Raw genomic sequence first — 27166 nt, forward strand, 5'->3', positions numbered from 1 at the left:
GATGACTAGCTGTCAACTGATAAAACCTAGTATGTTCAAAATGCAATATGACGCAATATGACGTTTCCAATTGACAAAAGCATTATCCAATTGGAATAAAATTGTTTTTTCTTTTCCATATAGCTTGGAAGTAGGTGAAGTCATGCCAGAATCCCCTACTTTTCATGCAGTGCCCTTGACATGACATGCACACTGGTGTCCCAGCTGTACAAAGCAGTGTAAAGAGGTGAAATATGCCTATTGCCACAGGCAGGGGAGAGGCCAGTGAGAGAGAGAGAGAGAGGGAGAGATAGCTTGAGGTGAGGTGAGCTCTGGGTTATGAGCTGGTGCTTCATTAACAGATTTTATAGCTCTGAAAGGTACAAGTGTCTGCTAAGACTAAAAAGGAGATTTGCAGGTGAGGAAACGTCGGGAATTTCTGTATTGTGACACCTTAGTGTCGTCTGTCTTACCAGTCTGTCAAGTTTTTATCTTACAAGACAGAACAACAAGGTTATTAACAGGTTGACTTCAGTCACGCTTTTGGATCTGCACACAAAGGACGTTCGTTCAAGGAAACACTTTTCGTCCCGTTCTGTTGGCTGGTCACTGTCCGAACATACTCAGTGAGGTTTTGCAGAGACTCTGTGAAGACAATGAGCAGTTTTTTCTACTACATCCTACCGGCACTGGGAGGATACACGCTCACCTCGATGTACCTGCTGAAGAACCCCCACATTCTCCACAGGAAGAAACGCACAGCTTTCTTTGCGAGACACATCTCACACAGAGGAGGTAAGTGGGCATCTGTCAAAAGAAGAGATCCCTGACTCAGCAGGGCTGTCAAGAAGGATTATTGACTAAGAAGTAACAGAAGAGAGAGACTATTTAAGCATTTCTGTTTTACTTATCCATATTTTCATTTTCATCAGAAGCACATTGTTGCCCTGTGGATTACTCTGCATGAAAAACCTTTCTTGTAGTATTTCTGATGATTACAAATAACACTTGATTTTGATGTGAAAGTTAAAAAATAGTTATCTCTGCTAAAAAAAAATTAAGAAAGAAAGGAATGACAATGACAAAAAAAATCAACAAACACTACCAGGGGAAATCAGAATCCTAATCTAATCTTTTTATTGAAAAAAAATGTATATAAAGAATATGTCAAGAAAAAGATCAATGAAATAGGAAGGAAAGAAGGGGGTTATGTACTTGGAGACTACCGTAATGGGTTTTCTCAAGGAGTGTCACACTTTGTAAAATTGACTCTCTGTTCTATACTATAACGGATTTTCTCTAGATTCAAACCGGACACACTGTCTTTAATCCAGTGTGAGTGGAAAGGAGGAGCAGAATCCTTCCACTTAACTAAGATAGCTTGTCAAACCAGTTATGACGTAAAAACTAACATGTTCAGTTTTGCTTTTGGCAAATCTAAATCTGAATCATTTAATAGTAAAAAATGGCAGTGAAATGATTTGACTCAGTTTGGAAGTGAGGGGTTTCTGAAATGGTTTGAACTTGCAGAAGACTGATGTCCAAAACTTAACCAAAGAGGGACACGCCCAGTTCATGGGAAGGCAGTTGCACATTACTCACATGTAAGGTCAACATCAGGGTACATTCAAGCTCATTTGGTTTTAGATATGTAGATACAATGAACCACCTTTAGTTGTAAGAGTGCATGTCAGGCGCACATGGAGGAAGAATATATTGATTAAGGATTGAGTCCCATGTGCCATCTGTAAACAGAATCTAGGTCTTGTCCCCAAACAGTCTTTATAGCTGCCATTGAAGGGCAGTGTAATTTTGAAATACGGTTGTAGAGGTATTTCACAGTACCTTTTGATATGGGGTTCACAGAAGGATGACAGAAGGATGTATTAACAGTATTGACTGGGGATTTATGAGGGAATTGGGATATTAAACAATATTTTTCCATAGCTGAGGGTGTTTACCATTCCAAATGTATGCTACTATTATTATAAGAGTCAGAGCTTCTAAGGGCCTTAAAAAGGATTTGAGGATAGATTACAAGTGTCTGATTTATAATCAGTTCTTGCATTGCAGTTAAGAGGAGGGCTGTATCAAGATCTTTACAAGATATCTGAATACTGAGCAAATAATACCGCTAATAACATGAATATTCTCAGAAAGGGGCTAACAGCAACACAAGTTTGACAAAATGAGGCTCAGTATGAATATTATCTATATTTTGGGATTGAATGGGTTTTTTCTGCTGCTATCATGAACCCTCACTCCTCTGTTTGTTGCCAGGATGTGGAGAGAGATTAGAAAGCACTATGGAGGCGTTCACAAAGTGAGTATACCAAACTCAAGTGGTGACCTACAGCTCTGACAAAAGCTGTAAAAGATTCCAAATGCATTTAGGTATTATTACAAAAATAATGCATGGATTCTCATTTGTTCTCTGCATCTTTTCCTCTGTCTCCAGTGCGGTGGAGGAGGGCACAGACATGCTGGAGATGGACTGTTTCATGACACGTGACGGGCATGTGGTAGTGTCACATGATAAGAATCTGTTGAGGCTGACTGGCCACGACGTCCCCATCTCCTCACTCAATTTTCAGGTGGGAGGACAGATCCTGCACGATTGTTGGTTAGGGCAAAGGTCACACAGCACTGGTCAGGACAATATAGGGTCCAAGTGGATTATCAAACATTTATAATATTCAAATCCATATTTCCCTACATTTCAGATGAGCCTGCTTTAGTTTAATTGCAATATGCAAAATAGCTGCATGCAAACCCAAATATTCACTTTAAACTTAACCGTGATGCTCCAAGTTAAGTGTGAGGTCAGCTGGTTACTACACCAGATGCAACTTCTATTTTATTTTACTGGGTGTTTTTAGTGTGGTTTGCCAACTAAACTCATTAATGCTGACGTGAGTGGCTTGTTACACAGTTTTAACAACATACAAAGGCTCTCATTGAACCAAGTCAACAGTATTATTAATATTAGACACAGATGGCTATGCACACTTTTTTTCATGTGGTGCATGTGGCAATTCAGTTTGAATAGATGATTATCCTAAAATATGTTAATTATTTTAATGGTAGCTGTTATAATCATTATCACAAAGTTTGTTTGTTTTTTATTTTCATAATTACGCTTCTCTTCTTCTCTTGTCATCTCTTTTAGGATTTGCCTTTGTATAAGAAAAGACTGCCAGTGTTATTTTATACAGGTCAGTTTCTCCCTCTACTCTCTAATTCTCAATCATTAACAAAAAGCCATGTAATGAAGAAGTGAGTCAGTGAAAGTATGTGTGTGCATGTGTGTATGGTCTGTCATAGGCTACTTGTGGGGACAAATGTCAATACTGATGGTTTGTCCAATAGGGGACAGCTGATTTTAGGGTCAAGGTGAAGATTACGGTAAGTCTCCAGGAAATAAATAGAAGTATATGTTAAGTCCCCATAAATGACTATGACCTGTTACGTGTGTTGCGTCCATGGGGGTGTGCTTGAATGCAATCTGTCACCATCTTTTTAACTCCTCACATCCTTCAGGTCATTACAGCAGTGGTACAGACAGGAAGTTCACTTTGCTGGAGGACGTGTTCAGGAAGTTCCCCAGGGTTGCTGCTACCATTGAGATCAAAGAGAACAACAGTCAGCTGATACACAAGGTCCTGTTCACCCAAAAACACAACATCCCTTACCACAGCACGATCTCAGCAGTTTCTCTAGAAAATGAAAGAAAAAGAAAGAAAAATGTTGACAACTAACATTTAAACTGTGATCCAATATTTGACATGAAAAGTGTTTCTCAAAAGGTTTAAGATAACTTTTAAGAAAATCAAGATAATAAAGTATGGCTAAATTAGACCCTTTTTAAAAAACTAAATAAGCAATAGAGCTAGCAATAATCACTATTATTCCATAAAATGGGTAACAAGGCCTCAGATTTGTTTTCCCAAAAAGGGCAACAGATCTCAGGAAGGCACCTCTTCAAACTGTATAAAAGTTTCACAAGGTTTAGGGCTTCGGGTGTCTCTAACTGGAACTTTTTGAGGCTGACGATGAATCGTCTTTTATTAAAGTGTTTCATGGTGGTGTGGACACTGAGGCTGTTGTATCCTCTGTTAGTCTTTTTTCATGAACCATACACTTGCAATCTGGACTTCATGTTGCTTTGTTTTTTTAAAACACACAAGGCTTGAAGTTGATATACTAATTAAGTCTGATATGAGAATTTAACCTTCCTCTTAGTGTTCTCATCTCACTCTCTCTATTTTATCCACTGCAGTTATAATGATCACAATCACAATTTGACAGAAATGCCTTAGATGTTTGTGTTTTAATCAATATTTTCTGTACAGCTGTGTGTCTTTCTTGTTGTACACTTCCTTTATCATTCTGTCTCACCTTTCATATCTCATCTGTGACCCTCCCTCATCCGTCTGCAGGTGTCTGATCTGACTAAACGCTACAACAGGGAGGACATCACCGTCTGGGCCTCTGAGAGCTCCAGCATCATGAACGAATGCCGCAAAACGGTACATGAACCACCAGGGGGAGACAAAGTTACCCATGTAGAATCATTCTATCAAATGACAAACATCACTCCCCACTTTCAGAAAAACTATTTCTGTAGCAGTGTTGGTATTCATAAGTCTCTCTGTCTCTCCTTCTCCTCATAGAACAGCTCCATGCCGCATGGTTTCAGTCTAAACCGAGGCGTGCTGCTTCTACTGCTCTTCTACAGTGGCCTGCTACCCTTTGTGCCACTTAAAGAAGATTTATTGCAGTTCTACCTGATGAGCATCTTCAACAGGTGTGGCTGCATACTTGTGTGTGTTCATGCTCCCTGTTAAAATCAAAGCAGCACTTTCATTTACTTTCATCTCTACTCAGACTACTTTGTGTGTGGTTTTATCCCTTCAGATTTTTTCTTTATCTTATATTACGTGTAAGACAAATGTGTCACAGTCTGAATGTGTCTGTTGTCTCTCTCTTTCTCTGTGTGTGGCAGGACATACATTGCTGAGAGACGAATCTTGAGGAACAGACTCTTCATCTATTTGGTAGAAAAGTGAGTGATGCTGATGTTTCCAAGAATAGCATTTCAGAAGTCATTTCAGAGGAAAAAACCCTTAAAGCATACAGTGGTACTCATGGAATACATGGGATAATGATGTACAGTACTGTGCAAAAGGTTTGGGTACTAATAGTAAAGTAATGATACCTGATGGTACTGCATTATGGATAAGAATCTAAAACATCTACAGTGTCTAAAACTTTTGCACAGTCAATACATACATATAAAAAAAGTATCTTAAAAATATCTTACTCAAATTAAACATACAGCAGTTAATCGATGAGTTCCAACATTTTTGGGAGTAGCGAAGCCATTTATCTAAAAGGAAACTCAACTTCATGCAAAAACATGCTATAGTACTTTTTTTTTTAAACTTCAGTTTATATAAAACACAACATCTTTAATCCATTTTTTATGCTGTCATTCCAGATTAACTATGAGGAAGAGTCTCTTTAAGCACCTAGCAGACCGTGGAATTCAGGTATGACACCATTATCATAAATGTACAGTATATACTACATACTTAAAGGCAAAGTTTATAAAGTGACAGGCATGCATAGAAAACAGGGGTTGTGAAATATGAAGGTTAAGTAAAAAAGGGAACACACCATATCATTAGAAATAAATAGATTTGTGCAGCTCAGTGTTAAACCAGAAATACATTACCCATCAGCCAAGTGTTGAAATACATTGCTCCTCCACGGGGGAACTGAAATTTGTATTTATCTTCCCAAACCCTGAGATGCCCTAAAGATGATGTCATTGATCAGTATCAATGGATGCAAAAACCTTACATTGTTCTAATCTCCACATACAACAACACTTTCAAGCCCGAAAACCTGTATTTCTTGTGTTCATCAACTGTAGGATTTAACCCTAAAACGAAATACTTCAGCCAAGACAAACAGTAAAGCTCACACAGCATCATCTTTGTCCTGATGTGACTAATCTCTGTCAGGATGAGATCACCCCCATCGTCAGGCCATGAGTGGTCACTGAATAGTTTGAGCATGAAAACAATTGAAGTCATATGCTGTGGCCTTATCAGCTGCTGAGGGCCTTACCACATCTGAACACTTGTATAACAGAGTATGAGGTAGTGCTTCCAAGAAAAGGTCCTCTCAGTATCATCCATTTAAACACAGAGGGGTAAGATTTCATCCAGAAGAGCTCCATACTCCATGATACAATGCTTTAACATAGAAAACAAAAAAATCCTTAATAAGAAAGAATCCATCATATTAATGGGCAATGTGCATAAATCCATTGCATACGTTGGTATAAGTGCAGTTTTCTGTATGTTTCAATAATACAGTGCTCAAAACTACAGGAAGGATGACCAAGAAACTGTGAAATGTATAATTCGAACTTTAACTGTCATGTCTGTGATTGCAGGTGCATTTGTTTGTGTGCAACAGAGACGAAGACATAAAGGAAGCACTTGACCTCGGGGCCACAGGGGTGATGACTGACTACCCAATTCTTCTTTCAGATTATTTTCGCAGAAACAGAAATCAGGAGTAACTTCCAGAGAACTTAAGAGAAAAGTAAATATAAATGGTGTGTGAGATCAAACAGCAAAGGTGCTTATAGGCAAGAACTGCTCCCCTCCATTTTCCATTTCAAGAGGTTCAAGAAAAGGCTGCTGGCTAAGCTGATTGCTGATTGCTGGAGCTGAATCTATCACTGATTTCTAATAATGGCACCCACCACCACATTTCGTCATATGCAGATGATATGTTATTATTCATCGATGACACTAATCAATGTATCCCACGCATACTTACCATTTTTGACTAATATATAAGTTTTCTGCACTTAAAATATATAACAGAATAGCTTTATTACCACTGAATCAATCGGCAGCTAATGCCTCTGTCTCTCTACCTGTCCAAGTCTGTTCCAGTCAATAATTTTACTTATTTGGATGAAGAAATGTTTCCTTCTATACTGACATTAATAATACAATAATAATAATAATAACTTTATTTCTATAGCACGTTTAAAAACAAAGTTTACAAAGTGCTTTAGTAGTCGTAGTTCTTATGGCGAGGCAAGCAACCATGCATTAAACTTTCAACTATGCAGTGGGAGAGGCAGGTTGAGGGTCTCTCTTCCTAATTTCAAACACTACTACAGGGCTTTTACACTTAAACCCTGCTGACCTGGCTTCACACCAATGCAAGGGTGTTGTAACGTGCCTTGAAGAAGAGTCTGGTGTACTTACTCCCTCTAGGATCTTTGAATCTTTCCTTCACTCCATACTATCGAAACTATGGTCATATTATCTCTCAAATGTATGGAGATCAGTGGAGAGGTTGCATCTTGGAAATCAAATTTCCCATTATTTAATAATCCTAGACTACTGATTAGGAACCAGCAGATACAGTTTTTGCAGTTTTGGGAGAGAGGCATCCATGTACTCTTAGACATTTATGGATATGAAGGTCTAGGTTCTTTCCAAGATCTTTGGAAATTTAATCTACAGTGCTGCTCTTATTGATTTTATTTGCAATTACATTCAGCTCTCAAAGCCAGTGAAGTTCCATGGCAAAGTCTTCTTCCATTACATCCACTTCATAAAACCATACATTGCATTAGAGGCACAAGGGGGTTCTAATATGTATTTGTTCATTTCAAAGCATGCTTACTGGCCCCAGCATTAGGCACTTTTTGGAGATTTTCCAGATCTGGACTGATATTTGATTGACATAAAGTCTGGTCTAACATTTTATTAGCCTCCAGGAACCCTGATCACCTGCAAATTCATTAGAATTGTATTCATGAAGCATATTTAACTCCCAGAAAGCTATGTATAATGAAAGTGACCACTGATTCAACTTGTACTTTGTGTCATTGAGGCGACTGGGTCCAATCCAGTCCAATGGATCCTAGGGTAGAAGCATGGGGAGGACTGGAGGGAGGGAGGGAGGGGGACCACAGCGGGTAGGGTTTTGTTTTGCTTTCATTATTATTGTTTTGTTCTTTTCCCCCTTTTTTTCACAATATGAACTTTTGCTGATTCTCATAATTGATTTCAAAATAAATAAAATTTTGATTGCAAAGAAAGTGGTATGTGAGACACATTTCCTCAGCTGTGACAAGATTAGTGAAAGACTTGGTGGTCTGAACTATTGGTCAACTTTTTATTTAACAAATATTAATCACTGTTGATTAAATTACTTGTTTGAGGTTCATTTGTCTGACCTCCACCCACAATCATTCTAGACACCGCCCAGAAGAAACAGCCATTGATTTTTCTCAAAACAAATCTAGCTTTTGCTATGGTGAATATTTAACCAGCTCGATCACATGACCTGATAACCTACATGTGGTGATAAGAGAGAAAATGTGACATTGTTTTTACTGTGTCTAATGCTATTTCCTGCCATTATATGATTAGTTTGAGTATATATGTGGGATTTGACAAATCAGCTAAAATTCACTCACAGGTATGCTTTATTTGCATTTATGAGGTATTAAGATAAACAACACAAAAAGATAATATACTGACTATTGGTTCCATGGATACACATACTGATGTAGTATCTAGACTTTGCTGTGCATCTGTTTTGAATTTGGTATCTCATCTACAATATATGTGCATATAAATGGAGGGTTTACATGTGCAGTAGACCTCACCTGTGTCCTTGTTTTCCCAGGCCACGGTCAAAGTCCAGCAACACTGCCGTGATAATAATCAACCAGTCTGTTGGTGAAACAATGACTGTATTTTTCTGACCTGCTTGGCAGTGCCTTACAATGTGACGAGTGAGTTAATGGAATATAAGTGGATCAGTGAAGTCATTAATACAATGGGTGCAAAGAGCAAAGGTCTGCTTCCAGTGGATCAACAGAGAAAGGAAGCTAATAGGACACCAAAGTCATGTCAGCATGTCTTGTATGTTTATTGATATTAAGTGGAGTGCATTAAAATATGTGCATAAAAAATGCATTACAGCAGTTGAATGCAGGACTCCAACTAACGATTATTTTCTCAATTATTCAATGTTGTTTGGTTACTAAAATGTTGTTTTGCCCTGGCAAACAGCCAACAACCCAGAGATGTTTAGTTACTGTCATAAAAAACTCAATAAACCAGAAGATAACAACATTTGAGCTGGAATCTGAGAATTTGGACAGTTTTTCTTGAAAAATGACTCAAAACGATGAATCTATTATCAAAGTAGTTGGCAAATAATTCTTGCAGCCCTAGTTAAATGAGTCTATAAAATCTTGCATGCACATAAGCTGAATGTAAATGTAAATGTACTTTACTTATACAACAGTCCTTTCTGTGTACCAAAGTGCTTTACAGCAGGTAATAAATAAAGAGAGGAATAAGTAAAAACAATAAAATAACAGCTGAAGGCAATAAAATACAACAAAATCGAATAAGATAAAATAAGATAAAAGTGTCATACTACTGGGTATTAAAAGTCATCCTAAAAAAGTAGGTTTTTAGCCTGAAGATGAAAGCAGACAACCTCAAGCCAGACATTCAAATACATTAAGAAACCAAAGCAACTCCCCTATCCTTCCTGTCAAGGATATTGAAACTTGAATCCTGAATCACACAACAACCTTACATTCTTGTTCAGTTTAGTCAGTCTCAGTTTGGAGCAAGTTTACAGTGGGAAATGTATCCCAAAAACCCACAAGCAGGAAATGATAAGCCATTAAGTGCATTTATGGAGCTGCTCTACCATCTACCATCTACCAGCAACCTAACAGATAGCCACAAAGAGCTCATGTGAAGTTAAAACGGATTGGTTGACCCACATTCTCGACGTCACTGCTGGGGCTCTGATTGGTGGAGGGGCATTTGTTTTGCGCTCACTGACGCGTTTCGGACTTCCTCCTCTGCGTGTTTTCATAAACAAACCACATCTTAGTCCCGCCGGGGCCGCCGCACACAATCCTGTCAGCCTGCCAGCATTGTCACATTCCTGCTCCCGTTTTAACGAAGTGCCGTGGAGGAAACTTTGAAAGGTGGTTTAACGTTAAAAAAGCAAAACCAAAAAAAACCCAGAGAGAGAGAGAGAAACGCGGGTGAAACACGGGAGCACAAACCGGAGGCTGTCTGTCTTTATTGTCCGAGCCGTCAGCGTGGCGTGGTCGACTACTGCACCGAGTCCTAAACCTTAAAACCTGACCACCATACCTGCTTTCATCGGATGCTTTGAAGACTATCTGTAGAAGAGCCTCGGTATTATCAGGTAAGACCAAGACAAAATCCTGCATTGCGTATCTGAGCCGCTGTTAGCTGCTGCATGTTGTGACTGTGCTGTAAAAAAATAACAACAAAAAAAAAAGCACGCAAAGCTAGGTCAGAGCTAGTGGGGCCGACTCGTCCTGCAAGCTGACAGATGTGTCAAGCCGTTTTTTGTGTCATTATGTAGCGACTGACAGACAGACGGTGACCACCAGTGTTGGAAAGTATAGAAACGGTGCAGCACACGTCGCCAGCAGGGCCTGAATTTGGGTTACTGGTTTCCTCTAATGAAGCGAGGAGAGCAGAGGAGAGGATTGTTTGGTCAAGCTATTATGAACCAGGAAGCAAGCTACACGATAAACCAATCTGCCAGGGGGTAACTCAACTTATCGAGTCAGTTTATGAACATAAATGTTATATGTCAAATGTTACTTTTATTAAGTGCGTCTTATTCTGTATCTCAATAGTGACAGAAAGATATGAATAAATGCATGACTACAGCACAGTTAGGCTGTTTGTTTTCAAGTGCTGCTGGCAACACACGTTCATCTCTCTAATGCTATGGAAACGATTTTCTGTCAAGGAAACTAAATAGCATGATAAATTGTGAATTATGTCTATAAGTTTTCTACTTTTAAGTCAAAGTTATGAGGTATTAGATCAGATCTAGGAAGTCAAAAACTATCATAATGCACACTGTATGGCAATCATTCATGAGTTGAACTTTTCAATCTCTTACTTATACACTGTCTATATTAAGTTTTGTCTTTGTTTTGTCTCTATCCCTTTAATCAACTTGATCTATAACATGGTTCCGAGAGCTCAACGTTTTCTTTTAACATTTCTTAGTTTTTATATTCTGTTCATGGAACGAAGGAAACAAAAGCAGCAAATGATTTGTTAAACTTTAACAAGCAGATCATTTGACAAAAACAAATTGATTGTCGGGAACTTGTTATCAGATCAGTTAATGGCCTGATTGTTACAGTACTATAGTTTATGAAGATAGGTCAGCTCAGGTAGCTTTCAGATGAAATGTTATAGTGTCATATTGCTTCAATTAAATGTGTCAGAAGTTGTAAACCCTGTCGGTGTGTGATGTTCTTGACTTCCTTGCTGATAGGAGTAAAGATATCAACATTTTAAAAAAGAGAACAACATGCCAGTCACCTGTTTTGATGTGCATGTATCAGGAGTCCCAGCCTGTATACCTCCATCTCTAACACCATGCACAACATTCATGTACCATCCTGCTGTCTTTCTCCTCAGACATGGTGAAGTTGACAAAGGCCAAAACGTTCCAGGCTTACCTGGACTCATGCCACCGTCGCTACAGCTGTGTGCACTGCCGCGCCCATCTGGCCAACCATGACGATCTTATCTCCAAGGTCAGTATGCTGCTGTCCTTTTGTTGTAGATAATTTCATTTCAGTTGACTCGGACATCACTACATGGCTCTCATGTTGATTAGAAAGTGGGAGGGACTGGGAAAACTGGACTGTTATGAAACATCTGAGATCTTAAACACTAGAACTGAAAGAGGTCGCTGTGTGCCTAAAACCGGCAGGAGCTTACTGGCTATTGAATTTCTTATACTAAAAAATGCACTCTGTCATTGGATTTAGGAGTTGTCCTCACAAAGGAATGTCTGAAGTCATGAAATAAGTCTTATTAATCATCACCTATTGTTTCATAATCTAAATATTTTGAAGAACACTAATCACTTTGTTAGTATTTAGGGGTGCTAAACCGATATATTTGCATATTTTGGTGGTGTAATATTATTATAAAACATTTATCACATAATATAACCCATGCTATTTAAATGACCAAATTGGCCTAAATAATAATGAGCCATAATAATAATAATAGACAACCGGCTCTTTTAATGTTGCAACTAAACAGCTACACAATTTCACCTAATTGTTAATTAAGAGAACAGACAGAGAGAGAAGACACTAGAGGTATATTAAAGCTTTTTTTAAATTTATAACATGATAACACAAATATGTATTTCTCTTTTGGTTTCATTCATAAAAACAGGATAAGACATCAGGCAGATTAAACTAAATAGCCCATTAACAGTAAACAGTAACATAGCAACAAATTGAATGAATAATCAATTAAATAAAAATAAGTTTTACTCTGTGTGTTTTTTTTCAAGTCATTCTCTTTTGCTCTTGTTATACTTTAATTATGACTTGATGTTATTGTCAGATGCCGTTGCCTAGTAACTTAAAATGTTTAAACATAAACTGTGTATGGGGTACATTATATCTAATCACAGTTCTAGTGTTAAGTACCTGGACACTGAGATGGACCACCACCTGTCCTTCACACTTTAACAGTAGTATATCGCTCATCATCAAGTCATCTTCACACTCTATATTGCATTGTGGTAGAACTTCCTCAAAGAGAAAAAAACAACAAGAAAAAAAAACCTCATGAGAATCATCAAGCATGCAACTAAAGTCACCAGCACCACTTAAACTTAACTCTTAGACCTACAGTCACACCGTAAAAAGAAAGGCAGACTCCATCACTAAGGACCCTTAACATCCTCTTCACCACTCTGTTCAGCTACTCTCATAAGACAGCAGCACCTCTGGCCAAAAAGAGACCTTACAACAACTCTTTTATTCCCACTGCAATGTCCATTTTAAGCAAGGCCAAAGACTGTCACTACTTTTTAATGGAGCTTTCCACACTTGCTCTCATTTATATATGGAATTGTTTGTGTTTTAATGTAATCTTATGTATTTCATTTGTGAGCTCCTAACCTAAGGCAATTTTCTATCATTATGTGGAGTATGTTGAAACTTGAACATAACATTAACAATATAATAAGAGGTTTCTCAATGTTACATTTTAGAAATATCTTGTAAAGCTGGAAAAATCACAGTCAATAAATAAACATGTTGTGTTTGTGAACTACATGTCAAGGGTTGTTTTCTTTCCTCCATGTCTCCTAGTCTTTCCAAGGCAGTCAGGGCCGGGCCTACCTCTTCAACTCTGTGTGAGTATTTTGTTTTAAAATTGTACCACACAACTACATGACTATTCTTATCTCTGGTTCTCAGGTTGATCAGGATTCAATCATCCTAAAGTGATTTTCAGGCAGTTAAGTGTTAGAATTACCATCACCTCTTTCCAAAGGCCTTACTGAAGTATTAATCAGTAATATCAAGACTTTTCAGATAAGATTAGTTGCCCAGTTAAGTGTCTTGATAGGTTGTAGGTACAAAAATATACTCATAAATTTATTGTTTTCCCCGCATGTCATCACTGAAATAGTCTGGCGCCCTCTGAAAACAAATTCCTAGAATCAGACATGTTTGCACAAGCCTCATTGTCAACACATGATTTGATTAGCTACAGAGTGGACCTTGAAGTTGGGTGAGTTCACTTTAGTCGCGCTCCTCTTGGGTTAGTAGGTCAGGCTCTCGCTGTAAGATCTGAGGGCCCCCAGTCAAGATTAGTTCAGCACTTAATCTTAAATTCATCAGCATCTATTCAATTTAAAAGCTTGATCAGTTTAGGTGAAACTCTGAAACACTGTATTGTTTGGAGAAATGCTCTTCCCATGACTGTTTCATCTTGTAGTGTTTGTAAAAAGGAGTATCTGTACTGTCATTGTGCCCCCCCCCCCCCCCCCCCCCCATTAATCAGAGAGGAGTGGTTGTTTGATGGTTCAGTTGTCTGGTTTTAGGGTGAACGTTGGCTGTGGTCCTGCGGAGGAGAGGCTGCTGCTCACAGGACTTCACGCCGTGGCCGATATCTACTGTGAAAACTGCCACACCACGCTGGGCTGGAAATATGTAAGTACACCTGCACATGACATGCTGGGTATTTTAAAGTTACGCCCATTTTGATATTATTGCAGAATACAGGAATAAAGACCATAGTTTGAAATGTTAGAGGAAGCACAGTGCTACATACATCTGTCATGTAGCAAAATCTTCTTTTAACAACCCTGATGTGTTTCCCACCTGCAGGAACAGGCCTTTGAGCTGAGTCAGAAGTACAAGGAAGGGAAGTATATCATCGAGCTGTCCCACATGATAAAGGACAATGGCTGGGACTGAGAGGGAAATCTCCATCTTTCTTCATGACTTTTTTTCAAAGTTGCATCCCCTTCGACTTTACAAGGGTTCCAGTGTAGCTTCCTCATCCTGTGTACGAGCCATCGCTGTGCCACACTTTCACTTCGTACGGCTTTGCCAAGAATAGCATGTGATGCCTTATCTTTTTCTGTTCTTCATGTGTCTCCGGCAGCCACGACAACACATTTGCTGATACTGCTATCCCAATTGCTAGTTGTGCTGGGACATGGAGTGAATGAGTGCAGGGTTTGTGTGTGAAAGACTGGGAGACATAGTCACACAGGCCACTCTGTGTGTGTGTGTGTGTGTGTGTGTGTGTGTGTGTGTGTGTGTGTGTGTGTGTGTGTGTGTGTGTGTGTGTGTGTGTGTGTGTGTACATGTTGGATTTTTAAGCGTGTGTTTGAGTGATATCAGCGACCACCAAGAGAGTCTCACTCTGTGGTGGTGAGGCCAGTGCAAGTCAGATAATATGACATTCTTACACAAGGTATTTGGGTTTTCCTTTAGAGTTTAAGGTGCACACTTAGATGTGTCTGGCCCAAACCAAGAAAAGTAGTATAACCCATTTCTTATTATTTCCAATGATCCAAGTGTATGGGAATGCTTAGAGCAGTGGGAGGACTTGTTTTTTTTATTATCTATCAATGAAATTGATGTTTTTATTGTCAGATCAAAAATACTTTGTTCGTATTTTGCCAAAAGCAATCAGGGTGTTTAATTAGTAATGTTTAAAGCCCACAAAGGTATCCTGCAAGAATTCATACAGCTGGACTATGAGTGAGTTCTCTTTGTAGGTATACATTTTTTTGTGTGTGTGTGCGTGCGTGTGTGTGTGCGCGTGTGTGTGTGTGTATGCACGCGTATGTCTTTCTATCTTTTAGAGAACCAATTTCTGTTCAAAACCAGCGTTGTGAGGACATTTTGGCAGGTCCTCACAACTTCAAAGTGCACCAAGTGGGTTAAGTCTTGGTTTTAAGGTTTTAACATTAGAACTGAGTTTAGGGTAAGGGTTGGGTTTAGACATTTAGTTGTGATGTTTAAGGGTTAGGCTAAGGGGTTAGGGGAATGCCAATGAGTCCTCAAAAGGATATAAAGACAAATGTGTGTGTGCGTGCGTGCTGAGGAGTTGTAAACTGGACGGTGGTAAGAAAAATTAATCCGGGGTTCACATCTAGAGTTTCCACTGCACAGTTTTACTTAATGCTGATGAGATCTATCCTCCATGTGTTTGTGTATAGCCTAACACTGAGCTGCCCTTACAGATACATTTACTCAGTTGTGATTAGGATTATGTAGCATATTTATGGTGATTTTTAATGTCTGCTTCTTTCATTAAAAGTGTATTATTTTAACTTGATCTTTCATTAAAATACAGTGTGTCTGTAACATGTGCAGTGCTGTTTTTCTTAAGAAATAGAGGGGGGGGGGGGGTAGAGAGGCTTGAGTAAAGAGGACTTTTTGCACATCTAGTTATCGCTACTTTCAACATGATTTTTTTAACTTCCTTTTTTAATGAGGAATGCTGGTGAATGTGATGAAACTGTTGAAATCAGCTTTTCAAGTTCACAATTAGTTTCAACTGTAATTTAAGATGAAAACATTTATTTACATTTGTAGAGCTCACATTTACAGGCAGATAACAATCCAACTGAGTGGATCTGCAAGTCAGCCAGCAGATGGTAATGTTGGTACTGTTAGATTGTAGGAATATTGGTACTTAAAAATATATCAAAACTTCATTTATAAATGAAATTATAAATGTGTGAGATACCCTGCAGGTCATATTAGACTGCTGCAAATAATATAGTTCAAATCATGTCATGCAAAATAAAACAACAGAAGGTATCTCAGAGCTTGTAATAAACTAAAATGTTATATAAATACTTTTTAGATTTATTATTCTAACATTGTTACATTATTCTGACATGTAAAATACAGAATTAGCTACTAGTTATAGTTGGTGTTTTTGCAAATCTGTTCTGTCCAGTAAAATATATTTCCTGAGTAAAGGTTCTCATTTGCAGATTATAAAACAAGTAAATTTGTTGCCTTGCACAAACGACAAATGTAGAAAAAAAAATCTGTAATTTGTTAATTTATTTGCTGTAATATTACTTTTATTCAACTTGTTAAATGTTTTCAAAGCACAGCCAGCAAAACAAAAGAAAGCCCTTTTATGTATCTTCTCAAAATGAAACTTGAGGATTTGTGGTGCACTAAAGGTGTTCCACAACAGGCCATTATATTCAAACAATAAAGTAGTGATTATGACGATTACAGAAATGTGACAACTCATATAGAAAATAATACGTATTCTTCTCTTACAGTAAGGGGAATGATGGTTACTTGGAGCCAGAGCGGGTCACATGAATGAGGTCTGACCATAACTAATACCTCTTTTAAATAACACAGGGTGGAAAGACTGCTGACAGTCATGTGTATGCAGAACATTTTCAGCTGTCTGTTCTGCTTTCACTTTTCAATCTACAAAAAATACATTTGCATGAGACAGCTGAAGAAGTTTGCTAAAGAGGAAATCGGAAGAAAGAGTTAATGAGAGAAACTTTAAAGAAGAAGGATATTGATTGTGTAATATGTTGCTGCATGCATGTCAGCTGTTCTACGTGGCACACTTCCTTTTGTCCACCTAGTATACTGAATTGTATTAATTATTATTGTAAGTGTTTGGGGAAACGAGTGTCATCCTGTTTTGATATTTTAGTTTTAGATCATACAACTGGGGGAAACTTATGAAAAAAATGAAATTGAGAACTTTAATTTGGACCCATTTTAAACAATTAATGAAAAACCCTGATAAGCCTTATGTAAGTGTTGGAGCTGGAAGGTCACTGGAATGACATTATCAGTGTAATTAGTATTGTGGTCAATACAGCTTGAGTCTGGGAAGAAGTCTTATTTGGGGATTGAAGACTGATAAAAACTCAACCTGCCAAAAAATGAATATAAATGAGTATTTAGTAGTGAGTATCAATGATATGCATATATTGTCTATTTCCAGTATACAGACTGTGTATCTAAGAAATCACATTTTGCCATTTATTTATCTATTAATTATCTCAGTTTATTTTAATCTATTTTAATTCTTGTGGAATAACTATTTCCTTTACAATGTTGCCATTTACATCTAATTTAGTCCTACATGAATTTATTATGTTTGGTTATTGCAAAGCAGGGGAAAATTTGGTGCCTTGCCAGTAAACAATTTTCTAGTGTAATATTCTGTTTCATAATGAATAAGAAAAAGCATTTTCCCAGAGCTCTTGTCTCTCAGTCTGATGATACTGCCCTGTAGTTTTGACTGTATGGAAAAACTTTAACAAAACTTCAAAAGCAAGCCAAGACAAAAACCATGACATGTTGTTCTTAAGCAAAATACCTCCTTCCTCTTAGGATAGCAACCAGCTGTGATAACTATCAAGACTCCCTGAGGGATGCTGTGGGGAAAATACACAATTAGGAACAAAATATGATCTGGTAAAAATGTAAATAAACTTTAACACCCCCTCACCCCCCACCCTTACACACACACACACACACACACACACACACACACAGGACTACATGCAGTCAATGCTCTAAAATATGAGGTGAATGTTGAGGTGAAATGTCCCTTTAGCTTACATCAAAAACACCCATTTCCATTTCACAGTGTCACCTTGACAAAGGTTACTCTGTGACAATTTGCTTCAAGGATAAACAATCAGGCCTGTCTTAGTTTGTCTGACAGCTGGAGGGTGTCTAATGTTGATTTAAATGATTCTATTGTAAGAACATACATCAGGCACACACTGTCCTGTACAGCAGGATGGAGACATGTATGATGGATGTTGACACGACTCTGTTATCTGGTCGCCTCTAGATCATACCATTTATTTGAAGATGTATTTTTAGCATGTCGTGAAAGCGCAAGTGTTTGTGGTTTATTGTAAAAATATCTATTTGGCACCTAATATTTAATACGCCAGCGTGTGGTGACTACAAGCGTTTCAACTGCAGGCAGTGCACTTGCAGCAGATCGTACCACATTACAAACAGTACAAACTAATCTCATCATATACTGGGATATTACAGGTCTCTGTCATATATAACAGCTGGTAAAAATCAATATCAAATTAGAGTTATTTCTACAATGATTATCACAGTGTAATAAACAACAGAGGTTAGATATTTAAAGTGTGTTCATATCGAGCAACCCCGGGTCCGCGCAGGTGGATCCTTCCGAGATGGATGGTCACGTGATTTTTTCCGTTTCGCCATTTTCCCCCCTTCTCCACCGGTGCTCTTCACAGGCAGGGACGTAATCGCTTCTCCTCGCTCGGTGATTTAACCTGTCCATAGCTGACGGTGGGAAAAGGGTAAACTTAAGACACACTTAAGACAGCCTGCTTCGTAGCTGTATCTCCCCGTGAAAAGTGCGAGAATGTCTTCTTCTGAGGAGAGCCCCGAGTACTCGCCTTTCTTCGCCGTGATGGGAGCCTCTGCGGCCATGGTCTTCAGCGGTAACTACATCAGCTCCTTCATCTTCTTAATCATTATTATACATATTTATGTCCCTCCCCCGCTATACATATATAAACATATTTTTATGTATCTATAAATATACCTATATGTTTATGAAGTCATATATATTGTAGCGTTAAGCTCTCGGTGGTTGGTTGTAGCTGAGACGGTCACGGCTCACGCACCTGTCAGGGATGCGAGTCAGAGGCGTGGGGAAGGTCTCCACCGACATCACGCTGCTGACCATTAATAGCTCCTCACCAGCTGTGGGTTTTTTTTTTGTTTTTTTTATTTATTTTTTTATCATATCCAGCTGTCATGCTGTTTTCTGGTGGCTGCATGTCGGTGACGCAGACCCTCACCGAGGTAACAACAAGGCAGAGGCCAGTCTCTAATCTGTCAGGAGGGTTTATTTTGCAGCGCAGCAGAGGCCAGATCTGAATGAATTATTAGACAAATGCGATTTCTTTCTTCTTTTTTTGCTGAGAATGAACCAGCATCGTGGCCAATGTAAGAATATACAAGGAAAATCCAATCCATCCATCCATCCGTCCGTTCATTCATTCATTCATTCATAACCGTCTGTGTTTAGCATGGAGGATACACCCAGTCTGTCACAGAGACAATATAAGCCAGGGGCGGATTTAGTGATTTGGGGGCCTCAGATTAACACCGTCTTGCTAAACTTCTCACCTTATCCCTAAATGGGAATGTTGGGATTGGCAGTGGTAGAAGAACTTAAACTATTAATACCACACAGTAGCAGTAAAAGTCCTGTATTCATATTTTTTTACTTAAAGCTGCAGTATGTGTGAATTTAGTGTCATCTAGTGAAATAAACTTGGTAGAAATGTAATATAATATTAATAGGTATGTTCATATTAGTGTATAATCCCCTTAATATAAGAATTCTTGTTTTGTTGCAGTTTGCAGCTTCACCACTAGATGCCGCAAAATCCTGCACACTGCACCTTTAAAGTGAATGAAAGGAATTATTAACACAGTGTACTTAAATTTACTTAATGGCTGTTCAAAGTGGAGCTTTTAATTTTGACATTAATAAATAATACTGGACAGTTTAATGCTTTAATGCTATATAAAAAATAATGCATCAGTATTTTTATTTGTTATATTTTGTGAGTAAAATCTGAATCTGCAACATAGCCACTAACATTTATCTGTGAGGTAAATGTAGGAAAGCACAGTTTCATATTTCTAAGTGCTAGGGGACCTTTTGTAACTTATTTCAGGATACAATGAGTTAGTTGAGTATCATAATTAAATATTTTTCATATCTAAGCATCATAATAAGATTATAGCTCTTTGGGGCCATGAGCAGTTACCCACTTTTCCTAATGGTAAAGTGCCCTGCCCAAAACTTAATTTACAATATAATCTTACAGAGCTTTTGTGGTAGTTAAGTCAATCCAGTGACGTCAGTTTTATGCAGATAAAGACAACAGTCTCCTTAATGGAGAAAAGAGTTGGCTTGAATTGATGATGACATCAGGTGACACATTTTTCGAGTTTGTCCGTCTTTCTGTGACACACAATTTTAGGTTAAGATATGATACGTTGTTACAGCCCATGTTGGAGCTGCGTCTTTGGTAGGTTGTGTGTTATCTGTTCAGCATCGACTACATGTTAGGACTATACTGCGTACATTTTGGTCTGTTTGAGCTGATGTGTTTCTCATTTTAGGTAATGTAATAACAATATGGAGCAGGCTGGAATAATAATAAATGTTCTTTATATCTGTATGTACACAGCACTGCCTGGAAGCATGACATTGTCATTAGTTTTGGAACAATGCCTTGACATTCAGCTCCACTCTGTCCCTGGTTTTAAAGTCAGCATTGAACTAAAAGAGCGTAAGCAACCAAATTAAAAAAAGAAATAAAAATTGGCTGATATCCATTTTTTAACATAAGCATTTTTGATGTGGATCCTTTAAAACACATCTTTGGCATCTCCGTACAGCAATTTCTTAATGACTTCTGTGGCCAATGTGTCAGTCAGATGCAGTTAAGCATTATTTTCTACAGCACAGACATAGAGTGACACCTTAATGTAAGAGTATAGTTTGGGCTGCAAAGCTTCCAGTCAGTAAAATGTTAAACCCATATGCCAGTAAACTCTGCATAGCTGCTGTTATACTGTCACAGCAGCAGTTTAATGGAGTCGCTCCAAGATGTTTGAGCGTGACCGTTGCATGGAGAGAAAACACTGTTAATGTATAGGAAGGAGGATAGGAAAGCTGACACTTCATAAACACTATAGCAACTCAATCAAGCATACAATAGCTGACAGCTGTGTAAGCCTGAAGACTCATCGCACAGAAACATGAAGTCCACCTCTATTCATTATATATATGATGCAAATATACGGCACTGTGGGAAACCAGGCAGCGTGGAATTGGCTCTTGATGCAAGTTAATACTATTTTAAAAAGACCTGCAGAAAATATGAGCAAACCACTGTTAAAATAGACAGGATTGTGCTGTTCAGTGCAAAGTCGTGAAAATGTTTTTTTGCTCATTAACAGTTTCTCATAAGCTCCATCACACCCAGGACAGCAATTGAGAAGAGATAGAAGCAGTGTTGTGTGATTTATTTATTAATTAGCTTTCAGCAGGTCTTCATGATAAGCAGGTAACATCCTGCATTCAGAGCTGCTCGCTGCTTGTGACCAGCAGAGTCACGTATGATGATCAGTAACTGTCCTGCACCGATTGCTGCTCTCCAGGTATCAGAGGCAGGCGCTGAACACTACAGACTGCCTAAATTTCTTTTCATATTGAAGATCAAGATAGTGATCAGTCATTGATTATCCTATGATGGGTGATGTGTGTGGATGAATGACCACAGGAGTTGAACCACACACATGCAGGTTATGTAGTGACAGCTGTGCAGTCATAGGGAATTACATTACAACTACAGCCTCATAGACATGTCTGTGACACCTTGTCAACAAAAACTGATCCCATTAAGCTTCACATGGGATTAGTGCACTACTGTATTACTAGAGATTCTTCTAGATTGCAAAGGTACACAATAAACTAACTGGAACACATTTGCAGTGATGTGCAGCATTAATTAAGCAGTAAAACTTGAGGTGGCAGCAGAGAGAGAAACATCTGGAGAAGTTAACATCTGTGGCACGAGTCATGAGAATAGTTAGATAATAAAATATTTCACGGGGTAGGGTTATATGAGGCAGTAAGACTCTATAGTCTGATGAGCTGCAACTAACTATTCTCACTCAGCACCATTTGAAGCTGTAATGTTTCCAGTTTGAGTTAAAAAATGAAACCTCTCTGCCCTCAGGGCTCATTCGTTCATGAAGATTTAACACTGACTGAACTGAACTGCTGAATTAACAGGAACTCTCCTTTCTCTCTCACTCAGCATTAGGAGCAGCATATGGAACAGCGAAGAGCGGCACAGGCATCGCTGCCATGTCTGTGATGCGGCCAGAGCTCATCATGAAGTCCATCATCCCTGTGGTCATGGCCGGTATCATCGCCATCTACGGGCTGGTGGTGGCTGTGCTGATAGCAAACAACATTTCTGAGAGAGTCTCCCTTTACAAGTAAGATGAACCGTTTCTAACACGCAGCTGGTGCCGTAGTTGATCACGACACCAGTCATATAAGTCATATTTACACTTGCATATTATTTCTGCTGAAGTTATTTGTGTTAATTGAGAGACACATTATTTCATATCTGTTTTACTTCTCTTTTGAGTTGAATTACACACTTGAGTGTAACCCTGAACCTCTTTAACTCAAACAAAGCAATGTCAACTGGAAGCTGTTTCTTACCACTAGAAATCCTGCTCTCCTGATGAATATATGTCCAATATTCACAGGTCAAAAACATCTCAACTCACTAAATGTTTGACTTCATTTTTGTTGTCCCATTCTTGTCTTGTTTTCCCGGGCAGGTAGTAAACCATTAACTTGTCTGAACTTGTTTTGGATTTGGCTGGCTGCAGCTGAAGCAGGAATTTGGTGAGAGTAGAGCATCTGAACCTCAGACTCTCTGTGGGCTATAGAACCAAAGTGAATCTAAGAGGGTTTTGCTCTGTCAGTGATCTTTCACATTATGCCTTGATGGACTGAATTTCTTCTGGGAGACCATTAGAGTAAATCTTAAATTACACATTTGATTCATCGCTCATATTTAATTAAGATTTTCTTGGGCTTTTTATTTGAAATCTGGAAATCATGGGAGAGAAAGGGGAACTAATCATTTAAATCAGGGACTTCTCTATTATATTGCATGCATCTGAATCATTAAACCCTTCACTGTTAATATTAAAGACTCTTGCTTAATGCAGTGCACTCTGCGGTGTCCGCTACTTTCCTGGCAACGTCACAGTGCCGACAAGATTTTGCCGAAGTGACTTTTTCTGGCCTGGTTCTGATTCTCATGCTCCTAAATGATCACAACCATCAGAATGTAATGTAAAAAACTCACACCTTTTCTCTTGTTTTTGTTGTTTCTTCCGATAGGAGTTTCCTGCATCTCGGTGCTGGTCTGAGCGTGGGCCTGAGCGGCCTGGCAGCTGGGTTCGCCATCGGCATTGTGGGCGACGCCGGCGTGAGAGGCACCGCCCAGCAGCCCCGGCTTTTCGTGGGCATGATCCTGATCCTCATCTTCGCTGAGGTGCTGGGGCTTTACGGCCTCATCGTGGCCCTCATCCTATCCACAAAATAAGTGTGCACATCAACATCATCTCATTCATTCCACATCAAAGCAGCAAGAACAAATAGGAGATTTTCACCTACTTCCATTACACCCCGCGGGTCTGGCAGGATGGGATGGCAACAGAAACATGTTGGCGGTCGACTTTGACAGCTCTGTCCTCAATAGATGTGATCTATCCATATTGTTTAAAGCCATCCAGTTGTGTCAGGTCCTGTGTGTACAGAACGGGCATGAAGATGTATTGGTTGTTGTGGGATGATGTGTGGACAGTCTGCCTGATGTGTTGTCTGATCTTAACCTGTACAGTGGTCCAGAGTCACTCCACCCCCTTGTAAATGTAGTAACCAGTCTGTGCTGTGAGTGTGAGTATCAACGTTTATCCCCCTGCCCAATCCCCCTCCTTTCATATTTGGGTTTTTTTTTTTTTTCTTTTTGTTTGTTTGTTTTTTCGTTTGTGTTTTTTGTCATTCTTGTTTGAGACCGCAGAAGAATCGTGCACATTAGTATTTATTTTTTTCATGTTCTTTTCGGGGACCATTTTTGAATCACCGTGGCGAGGAGCCGTCAAGACATGTTTTTTTTTTTTTCACTATTTATGGAAAGCTATGAAGATTTTGACTTGATGAAACTGTCTAAATGGAATACTATTTATTGAATACCCTATATACATAAAAAAATATATAAATTATCTGTGTATAGTTAGATTAATTGCACTGTGGGTAATTGTTCAAAGTGCTTGGAATTCCTCTGGATGTAGTGTGATTATTAATGGAGGATGTCCACATGTTGACATGGAGTTGACAGTGTGTATGTGTGTGTGCGTGTGACTGTGTGTGAATGACCTGAGTGCATAATGCGTGCAAGTGTATTTATGTATTTATGTATTTATGTTTACTATGACATTCTCAAACACTAGTATTGTTAACCAGTAGTGCTGCTGTCTTGATTTTTTTGTTTTTTTGTTTTTTTTTTGTTTAAGGTGAGAGCTCACTGTTCAGCCATGCCTGTCAGATTTCCAAATAAAACTCAACCTCCTCCAGAACATCCAGTGTTGGGCTCATTATGTCTGATAGGAAAAAAATATAGAGAGATTTAAGAAGTTCTTTATATAATAACAGCATGAGTAAACTGAGTAGCAACAACATTCAGATATTCAAATGTGTAATTAAAGTGCAACATTTTGACATGTGGTTCACACTAACTGGGCAATACATTGATCACTGTCACTGAGTTTAAGTGGAAGAATGGAGTCGGACAACAATAGGTAAGAACAATGTAAATGTACTATAAACCTTCCTGTTTTTAACTTCTTTTCAAGTAAATTTACGAATTTTTGTAGGACTGACTGAGAAAATAAGCAGCCTCTATCATACCAGTGGTATTCTTAAACAGTTTAACTTAGAACATTTCCTATAAACAATGATTTCTATTTGAGTCAGGGGGTTTCTCATTGATAGAAATTTCTCTAGAGCCCTTTCATGTTTTCTTTTGCAGTGATGAGAAATATAAAAGTATTGTTTTCCACTCTCACTTGCATTATCTCTACTAGTTGGCTTGGTTGGATCTCATCTAAAAACATGAATAATTTCACTCCATATTGTAGTTAGATGTACAGAAAGTACAGTTAGCATCAACATCTGCAAAACGTGAAACAAAAACATAAGTGGGGTATATGCTATGTAGGATCTTCTAAATGTATTTCTCTAGTCTTATTACATAAACAGACCCCATCCCCTTGCAGCAGAGGGTTGTTTAGTTGACTGTTAGTTTAGTCTGCCTATATCGTTTATCCTTTATCTGACTGAGGGTTGTGCAAGTTCAAAAATATCAATAGCCTGACTGAGCTGTGAATTGATAAATCCATGGCAATGTCTGTGGTGCTAAGTAGCAATTACCAATTTGTAGGCTAACTGTGCCTTTTTTCTCCCAGTCACACCCTTTTGTCAGTTTCATCTTAGATCTATAATATTCTCTGAATTATATACTATAAATGCAACATTCTACACTATATTGCAGTCTACATAGTCTATAGAGTAGAGTAGTAGAGGCACACTGTTGTCCTATAATATGTCTATGATGATTCAGTAGCATCTTTGTTGCTGAAAATACACCCCAAGAGCAAGCCACCTCTGTAAGTTAATATCTTAGGGGATACATGACTACAGATATAGATTTTTACTACAGATGTTTGGTGTAACCTGGGGAAGGAGCAGGCAATGTCACAAAGGAAATTACACTGCACTGATCCCAATACACTTAGCTGTTACATTTACATCATTTGAGGTAAAGTTTATACTGTCAAAACTACAGTGTGTTTTGTATGCTTTAAAAAAAAACATGTCCACATCCAGTAAAAGAAGTATGTATTTAACAGTTCTATTAAATCAAAACTAGAATTGCAATTATAATATCAAGAATTAAGCCTATATGATAACATTGCAGTTCACCTCCCTGTGTTAATGTTTTGAAGAGCAGAAGGACCAATGGGAGGTTAGGGTTATCCATCCCCAATGTTACAAATGAACAAATCACCCACTGCTTTGGAATTAAATATAATAAAACATGATATATAATATATATAATTAAATGTATTTAAGAAAACGAACTCCACCCAGTTTGTTAAAAAAGTTGTGTGGGGGTGCAAAACTCTGAATATAATAACCTTTTTATGTTGTTATGCTTTGCTGATGTAGATGCTGACTGAACTTTATGTTGAAATGAAAATGAATCACTTAAAAATCACTTTGTTGCCAAATTTTGGTCAGATTTGAGTTAAGATAAGACAAGCAGCAAATGGATAACAGGAAAAACAGAAATAACATCAATAGAAAGAATAAAGAACAATAAATAATAAGTAAATACACAAGTGATGAAAAAACAATAGTAGTAAAATATATAGTGAAAAAGATAGTAACATTATGTACAAGAGTAATATTGGGGGTGAATGATAATATACGAAAATAGAAAGATAAGTCTGCACACCATAGGAACTCCTTTGTAGTTAGAATTTAATGAAGCATAACAGCATGACGTTTGGAGCCATACTGACTCTTCTTCAGATGCTCATTAAGTGAGAAGGCTCAGAGACGCCATCTTTTTAAAAAGTCCCATGGCCCTAACACACCTGTGGTACATTTGTCTCAATTCATCAATAGAAAAAAGGAAAACACATTTCTAGAGAAAGTAAGAGTAAACATGCATAGAGATATAAATATATACACATATATACATAAACATCTAGATAGATTTTTTATGTTCCTTAAAAAACAGGATGGTTGTTTCTTTTGGTCCAACACCCACGTGTGCGTGTTGTTTTTTGTTTTCTATTATTTTGGTGAATGATAATATACCTGAGTTATAAATTCTTATTGCATGTATTTTAATACTTTCACACATAGTGGTCACTATAGTGGACAGCGATTCAAAAGCTGTTTTCCCATATATGCATGGATTTTGATTGCATTACACTTCAGCCACCACAGTGGACACTATTGCGTAATTCAGTACTTTTTGGATGTAAATCAATTGATATGTGTTATTATGATGTACTAATGTAATGTCATTT

At 38.2% G+C, this 27166-nt stretch overlaps 3 protein-coding genes across 4 annotated transcripts; all 3 read left to right on the top strand.

The window, feature by feature from the left end:
* The first annotated feature begins 635 nt into the window (after window positions 1-635).
* Window positions 636-6574, top strand: gdpd3a (glycerophosphodiester phosphodiesterase domain containing 3a). The gene is made up of 10 exons (XM_053338600.1): window positions 636-774; window positions 2260-2302; window positions 2438-2573; window positions 3149-3194; window positions 3520-3638; window positions 4419-4508; window positions 4653-4786; window positions 4985-5044; window positions 5480-5531; window positions 6446-6574. Exons 1-10 carry the CDS (start codon window positions 636-638, stop codon window positions 6572-6574), a joined length of 948 nt encoding a protein of 315 aa, XP_053194575.1.
* Window positions 6575-9933: 3359 nt separating this feature from the next.
* Window positions 9934-15754, top strand: ypel3 (yippee-like 3). 2 transcript variants are annotated; one of them, XM_053338604.1, is made up of 5 exons: window positions 9934-10269; window positions 11535-11653; window positions 13238-13281; window positions 13975-14083; window positions 14261-15754. In XM_053338604.1, exons 2-5 carry the CDS (start codon window positions 11537-11539, stop codon window positions 14348-14350), a joined length of 360 nt encoding a protein of 119 aa, XP_053194579.1. In that variant the 5' UTR covers window positions 9934-10269; window positions 11535-11536; the 3' UTR covers window positions 14351-15754. The 2 variants fall into 2 exon arrangements, with proteins under 2 accessions (XP_053194579.1, XP_053194580.1); XM_053338605.1 differs by lacking the exon at window positions 9934-10269 and adding an exon at window positions 10623-10658.
* A 2890-nt stretch (window positions 15755-18644) lies between these two features.
* atp6v0ca (ATPase H+ transporting V0 subunit ca) lies at window positions 18645-24643 on the top strand. Its single transcript, XM_053338603.1, has 3 exons — window positions 18645-18888; window positions 22297-22480; window positions 23406-24643. Exons 1-3 carry the CDS (start codon window positions 18810-18812, stop codon window positions 23608-23610), a joined length of 468 nt encoding a protein of 155 aa, XP_053194578.1. The 5' UTR covers window positions 18645-18809; the 3' UTR covers window positions 23611-24643.
* Window positions 24644-27166: the final 2523 nt, after the last annotated feature.

This window comes from Scomber japonicus, chromosome 18, assembly GCF_027409825.1.
Source record: "Scomber japonicus isolate fScoJap1 chromosome 18, fScoJap1.pri, whole genome shotgun sequence".
Taxonomy (NCBI): domain Eukaryota; kingdom Metazoa; phylum Chordata; class Actinopteri; order Scombriformes; family Scombridae; genus Scomber; species Scomber japonicus.

Coding starts and splice junctions, on each gene's coding strand:
- gdpd3a (XM_053338600.1), top strand. CDS start 636: ATGAGCAGTTTTTTCTACTACATCCTACCGGCACTGGGAGGATACACG. Junction 775..2,259: donor ACACATCTCACACAGAGGAG/GTAAGTGGGCAT, acceptor GTTTGTTGCCAG/GATGTGGAGAGAGATTAGAA. Junction 4,787..4,984: donor CTGATGAGCATCTTCAACAG/GTGTGGCTGCAT, acceptor TGTGTGTGGCAG/GACATACATTGCTGAGAGAC.
- ypel3 (XM_053338604.1), top strand. CDS start 11,537: ATGGTGAAGTTGACAAAGGCCAAAACGTTCCAGGCTTACCTGGACTCA. Junction 11,654..13,237: donor ATGACGATCTTATCTCCAAG/GTCAGTATGCTG, acceptor CATGTCTCCTAG/TCTTTCCAAGGCAGTCAGGG. Junction 13,282..13,974: donor GCCTACCTCTTCAACTCTGT/GTGAGTATTTTG, acceptor GTCTGGTTTTAG/GGTGAACGTTGGCTGTGGTC.
- atp6v0ca (XM_053338603.1), top strand. CDS start 18,810: ATGTCTTCTTCTGAGGAGAGCCCCGAGTACTCGCCTTTCTTCGCCGTG. Junction 18,889..22,296: donor TGCGGCCATGGTCTTCAGCG/GTAACTACATCA, acceptor TCTCTCACTCAG/CATTAGGAGCAGCATATGGA. Junction 22,481..23,405: donor GAGAGAGTCTCCCTTTACAA/GTAAGATGAACC, acceptor TTCTTCCGATAG/GAGTTTCCTGCATCTCGGTG.